This window comes from Spinacia oleracea, chromosome 5, assembly GCF_020520425.1.
Source record: "Spinacia oleracea cultivar Varoflay chromosome 5, BTI_SOV_V1, whole genome shotgun sequence".
NCBI classification, from domain to species: Eukaryota; Viridiplantae; Streptophyta; class Magnoliopsida; order Caryophyllales; family Amaranthaceae; genus Spinacia; species Spinacia oleracea.
The window spans coordinates 123,320,417-123,326,562 of NC_079491.1; the positions used below are offsets into that span (position 1 = coordinate 123,320,417).

Here is a 6,146-nt window from a genome sequence, read left to right on the forward strand (position 1 = left end):
GGTGATAGTATTTCTAAACCTTTTGGTGGTTCCGCTGCAAACATGGCTGCTTTAAATTTGAATCTTGCATACATTTATGTAGCACACCTGACTCTTGTGAAGTTTGTACTTGTTATTTTCTATCTTAAAATGCCAAGACAGGAGTGTGTTAGTTTAGTTTTGTAGCCATGGATTTGCTTGCATTACAGATTTTAAGTCTGGCAGCATGGAATAACTATTATGACACCAAATGATTTGTTTACTTGGAAGCAAGACCATTATGGAGATCGGTTTGTCACTACATTCCCTGCTATACTACAGTCAGAAAGAATGCTACAAGTCCAAACAAATCTTTCAGCATTACAGAAAAAACTAAATTGTGCTACAAATCAAACCCCTTAAGGACTACTAATGATGCTTGAGAGAAGCAATCTTGTCTGTCTCAGCACGGGGCCGTCAGCTAATAACAGAAAAACCCACATTATATCATAACATCAAAAGCTCCTACAGATGGGTCTTGTCCAGATCATCAAAGTACGGGTGTTCCATAGCTTTCTTCGCTGAGATCCTCTTCGAAGGTTCATAGATCAGCATTTTCTGAACAGAAAAGGTTGCAATATGTAAGAATAGTCATCAAACAATAGAAAGACAAAATCAAAACAGACTTCAGTTTCAATACTTACAGATAGCAGGTCAAGTCCTTCTTTGTCCAATCCAGGGACAGCTGATGAAATGTCTTTGGGGCTCCATTGAGGGTATTCATGCCAATCCTTCAATTTCGTAACTCCTGGCCATATTTGCTCATTTGGAGTACCCAACAACCTGTAACACATTTGCAGTTCAAGAAAGATTAGGCATAAAACTTCTTCAGACCTGAAGAAGAAGAAGAAGAAGAAGAAGAAGAAGAAGAAGAAGAAGAAGAAGAAGAAGAAGGTGCACAACACAGACCTGAAAATGTGAAGGAGTTGTTGCAGCTCAGAGTCTCCACAGAAGAGAGCTTGATTGTTCAAGAGCTCAGCTGCCATTTCAAAACCAGTCAACGTTATATGGTCGTTTACACAGCCAGTGTAATAGGATAGGCAATTGGACACAAGATCATACCGAAAATACAGCCAACAGACCACATGTCAACACCACAAGAGTAGTGTGTAGCACCCAGGAGAACTTCTGGAGCTCGGTACCACAATGTCAAGATCTGCAAGTTTGCAAAGTAAGGATTAACTCATTTAACATCACAACAAAATCCCCAACAATGTGAGACTCCTTCAAAATCTGAACAAATCACAAATGTTGTGCGATTGAACACCTACCTCATGAGTGTACTTCTTGATGGGAATGACAAATGCTCGAGCAAGGCCGAGATCAGCTATCTTAAGGATCGTAGTTTTACGGTCCATCAATAGATTGTGTGGCTTAAGATCCCTAAACGACATGAACGGAAGCAAATGAGATCATGGGAAGAAGCAAAGACCACTCCTTGTAACATGATGACAGTAAAAAAAAATTGCAGGACAAAAATTGAATACCTGTGAATGACACCATGGCCATGGCAAAAAGCAACACCTTTACACAGTTGGTACATCAAACTCTACATTATCCAACACAGTTCTTAATCAAAATCATCAAATTGATTCAAAACCCTAGTCAATTAAATTAGAAAATGCATTTCTCTGAACTTTTCCATGGTAAAATACCTTGATAATGGGAGGAGGGACAGTATCCCCCGTATTACGGAAGCTACGGATGTATTTCTTAAGATCAGTGTCCATGTACTCAAACACGAGGTACAGAACAGTTTTCCCCTCTTTATTTTGCCCTTGTTTCACATCCAACAACCTATGTAATATCAACACAAACCAACAACCGTTTCAAAACCATATATTCTCCACTACTATATCAATTATTCTAAAATTAAGATATACGCCCTGGTATATCACAAAATGGCATAGATGACGACAACAATGATCGAATCAGCAATTCAAAAAAGAATTCCAATTACAGAATACAGCAGGATTTTTCAACCAATTAGACTGGGGATTCAAGTATGTAATTTGTGAAATGGATTCATTAAAATAGAAAATTGAAACCTTAAAATTGAAGCAGCAGCTGCAAAAATTCAATTAAAACTACATGATATGATATACGTAGATTATAAATATCATTCAACAAATTGAAAGACTCGAAATCCGAGAATGAAATTTGCGAAATGGATTGTTGAAACCCTAAAATTGAACCAGTAGTTGCAGAAAATCACTCAAAGCCCAAAAATATGGATAAATAAAGACATCGGAATTCTAATACTTAAGAAAAATGGTGATCTAACAAGTAAATTTTGAGAAATCAGATCGAAATGTGATGTGAAACCCTAACATACGCACCCAATTGGAAAATCGAAAATTCAAACAGTAGAAAACCCTAAATTAACAAATTGAAATCGAAATTAAGAGAGAGAAGAAACCTGACGACATGAGGATCGCGAGAAAGCATACGAAGCAAAGAGACCTCGCGAAGAGTGGTAGGAGGAACACCTTCATCGTCTTCGTGAAGACGAGTCTTCTTGAGAGCAACAATCTTCCCAGTAGCTTTCTCCCTAGCACGATAAACCTTGCCATAAGTACCTTCTCCAACTTTCTCAAGCTTCTCAAACGCATCCATGGCGGACAATGCAATTTTCTCTCCTCCTGTTGCTGTTGCTTCCATTTTTGCTCTCTTTTTTCTCTCTTCAATTTTTACCAGATGATTTAATTTCAGAATAAAAAACCCTAACACAGATAAATCAATGCCCCAGTTTTCAGTGAGGAGCGGAGTAATGAAGAAGATCGAGTATATATGGGGGAGAGAGTGAGAGACCGTTAACCCAGGTTCTTTTTCCCCAATATATAACGGCTCTAATTTCGAAATTCAAATATGGGGGGCAACTTCAGATATTTGAAACTTCTATTCGATTTGTTGTGTTGCTAACTTGCTAAAGCCCAAAGGGGACTATTCGTTGCGATATTGGATTTGGACCAACATAACTAGCCCATATGCCTAGAACCGCAATTTTTTTGGCTACATCCCGCGTTGGCTATACCCCTCCAAAATGATGTCGTTTGGTGTTGTTTAGCATGAACATTTATAAAAAAATTAAAAATGAACATTTACTTTTTTTTATTTAGAAATAAATATTAATTTACTGATTTGGAAATGGACATATATTTAATGATTTGGAAATGAACATTTGTCTACTGATTTGAAAATTTACATTTATCTAATAATTCAGAAGTCTCAAGTCTCCCTCGTTTTCTTTATAAAATCATCCCAATTTACTTGCCCCCTTTTTTATAAATGGCATGAATTTACTAATTTTATATAATTTCTCTCATTTAAAATGACTCGCTTGTATTCTTACTTTTCAAAGGGGTTGGCTCGTTATCCACTAACTATATTAAAAAAAATCTCATTATCAACTACCACCTAATTTTTAATATGATCGAACATGATGTTAATTAAAACAATCTTTAGGAATTAGGAGGATGTAAGCCAATTGATGATTCCCTCAATATGCTTAATTATATGAAGTTCTGAACTACCTCCTTCGCCCGGTTGGGTCTGGCCCATAAAAAGGGCCTAAAAATATGCAAAAAAGTCCGTTATTTTTTGGACCGGGCTAAAGATGATCATGTCCAATAATAAGTTTTTTTTTTTAAAAAAGTTGACAAGGCCATAAGACCATAAGATCCTTGAATGGACCTTGAATTAAGTCTACAATTTTTGAATGTTCTCACAAATCAAGCTAAATAAAATCAGAGACCGACACTTACGATCGAAAATATTAATTAAAATATAACAACCCTTAGAAGTTAGGAGGATGTAAGTCGGTTGATGATTTCCTCAATATGCTTATCCGAACTGCCTCCTTGACTGAGTGCTTCCTTAGCCAAGGCTTTCCACTTTGCTACATTCTCCTTAACCTTCTCTGATCGTTGTCCATGCATAATTTCCTCAAGGCAACGCTTGATTTCCTCGTGAGTAACCAACTTTTCCTCGTTTTCATTAGGTCTAATTCCAACACCCCAAACCTGATCAACAAAATGAGCATCAATGTGTTGGTCCATAAACTGTGGCATTCCCAACATCGGAACCCCAAAGCTCAATGCCTCAATTGTCGAATTCCAACCACAATGAGTTATGAAACATCCCACTGCTTCGTGTGCTAAGACATCCAATTGGGAGCACCAAGACATAACCAAACCTCTATCTGATGTTTCTGTAATGAAATCTTTTGGGAGCTTTTTCTGTTCATTTTCCCTTACTATCCACAAGAAACTGCTTCGGATTTTCTTTAAGGCCTCTGCTACTTCTGTCATCTGCTCTGCATTCAAAACAGCTGCGCTGCCAAATGAAACATACACAACTGATGCAGTTTGTTTCGCGTTTAGCCAGTTCATGCAAGCTTCGTTGTTTGGCTTGTAGAGTTTAAAACCATAGTCAGTATCATCCTTGACACGCCTGTCTAGGTATGCAGATGGAATTGTAGGTCCAATAGTCCTCACATTCCACATATTTTGCATCCAATTGACAACCTGCAGTGTTATTCATATATACCTTTAGAAATAGCAGTGGAATTTTACATAACATAACAGAACAAAAGATTTTGAAATAAACAGACTGATTTCAGATTGTAATTTTGGAAAATTATGGATACAAAAACAAGAAAAATTGATAGCTGACAAAATCTGATACCTACAGTTACAAAGGCCGAAATGGTATTCAATGTATTAAATAGCACAAAAGACCAAATGCAACTCAAGGCTAAATTTATAATTAAGGACTAATTCACATGTTATACTGATCACTAAGGCAAAGTTGAAACTTTGGCCGTTTTGTTAAGCGATCCTAAAGAAACACAGATCACGGATTCACGAAATCAAGTACGAGTACTAATATGAAATTAAACCAGGTATAAAAAATAACGAGAAATCATAGAATAGTTCAGGTTTAGTTTGTGAGTTGTGAATTGTGACTATTATGAGTTGTGAGTGTGCAAAGTAGTCTGTATATAGTTAAAGGCAATACTGAAAGACAACAATTAGGGAAAAGGGAAGTAACCTGATCCTCAAGGTGATAAAAGGAGTTGAAGAGGACGTAGTCAGCAAGATGAAGGTTGTTCATAGTGGAAATGGCCATCTTTATGACAGGGTTAATCGGCTTCTTAGCAGTATCAGTAGAAGCAGCAGGTTGATCAGGTTTTGAGAATAGATTTAGAATGTTGAGCAAACCTCGTTCGAGATCATCTGTTGAAGGGAGAACTGTTTGGTCCAACAACAAAGGAGGATAATTAGAATGTCCATGATTATGAGCAGCAGCAGCAGCAATAAGAGGATACTCCTGTATGAACAAGGGGTAAACAGAGGCCATAAAACCACAGGCCTGAGTAAAGAATGCTGCTGCCAGTATGTTATGCTCTTTAGCTATATCCAGCGCCCACGGCATACTGGCGTCGTAAACCAGCAGACATTTCTTTGATCTGCTGCTGCTGATACTGATTAGGCGGCTTAATTGGAGTGAGGCTTCAGCCTCGAATTCATCCATACGGGCTTTGAAGTTGCTGAGACGATCTTGGTTGACGGTGTCGTTGTAGATGCTCTCAATTGATATGAATTCCAAGTTATTATTGGACATTTTTTGGGTGGTGGAAAGGGTGGTGGCGACAGTCACATGTATGGTGCCTGCGCCTTTCCAAACTAAACGCTTGGCGAATTGGAGCATGGTGTTCATATGACCTTGGCTGTGAAATGGCATCAAGATCACCTCCATCATTCTTTCTTCACTATTCTCTTTGGATTTTGAAGGTGAATTCAATTGAAAGATGTGAATGTTTGAATCAAATCTGAGACTCTTCTTCAGTTTGCCTGCATATATAAATGATAGCGAGGAAATCGTGGCACACGTTTCTTACTCCTCTTCTGTTAACTAATCCAAAACATACTTTATTATACGCAACCTAAACTAAACTACCTTCTTTCAGGGAAAATCAAAAATCATATCTCTACTGTGGACCACCGGCAAAACTCAACAGAAAAATATATAAATTACGGACTATTTACCAAACAAAAAGTCAAACGTACTATGATTTCATTGAGATTTTACCAAATAATTTTTTTTTTAATGCAAAAATAGAAAAT

The 6,146-nt window shown here is 37.4% G+C and overlaps 2 protein-coding genes across 2 annotated transcripts; both read right to left on the reverse strand.

Annotated features, from left to right (window-relative positions):
- Positions 1-233: 233 nt before the first annotated feature.
- Positions 234-2,844, reverse strand: LOC110794986 (cell division control protein 2 homolog D). The gene is made up of 8 exons (XM_021999962.2): positions 2,438-2,844; positions 1,674-1,815; positions 1,506-1,567; positions 1,290-1,401; positions 1,081-1,174; positions 928-997; positions 663-801; positions 234-576 (listed from the first exon to the last, which is right to left on the reverse strand). Exons 1-8 carry the CDS (start codon positions 2,677-2,679, stop codon positions 484-486), a joined length of 954 nt encoding a protein of 317 aa, XP_021855654.1. The 5' UTR covers positions 2,680-2,844; the 3' UTR covers positions 234-483.
- Positions 2,845-3,635: 791 nt separating this feature from the next.
- On the reverse strand, positions 3,636-5,995 carry LOC110794994 (mogroside IE synthase). The gene is made up of 2 exons (XM_021999968.2): positions 5,071-5,995; positions 3,636-4,544 (listed from the first exon to the last, which is right to left on the reverse strand). Exons 1-2 carry the CDS (start codon positions 5,779-5,781, stop codon positions 3,822-3,824), a joined length of 1,434 nt encoding a protein of 477 aa, XP_021855660.1. The 5' UTR covers positions 5,782-5,995; the 3' UTR covers positions 3,636-3,821.
- Positions 5,996-6,146: the final 151 nt, after the last annotated feature.

Excerpts from the sequence above, each read along its gene's own strand:
- LOC110794994 (XM_021999968.2), bottom strand. The coding sequence starts at position 5,781 with ATGATGGAGGTGATCTTGATGCCATTTCACAGCCAAGGTCATATGAAC. Across the intron at positions 4,545-5,070 it reads TTTATCACCTTGAGGATCAG|GTTGTCAATTGGATGCAAAA; the intron begins GTTACTTCCCTT and ends ATAACACTGCAG.
- LOC110794986 (XM_021999962.2), bottom strand. The coding sequence starts at position 2,679 with ATGGAAGCAACAGCAACAGGAGGAGAGAAAATTGCATTGTCCGCCATG. Across the intron at positions 1,568-1,673 it reads TCCCTCCTCCCATTATCAAG|AGTTTGATGTACCAACTGTG; the intron begins GTATTTTACCAT and ends TGGATAATGTAG. Across the intron at positions 1,175-1,289 it reads TCAAGAAGTACACTCATGAG|ATCTTGACATTGTGGTACCG; the intron begins GTAGGTGTTCAA and ends GCAAACTTGCAG.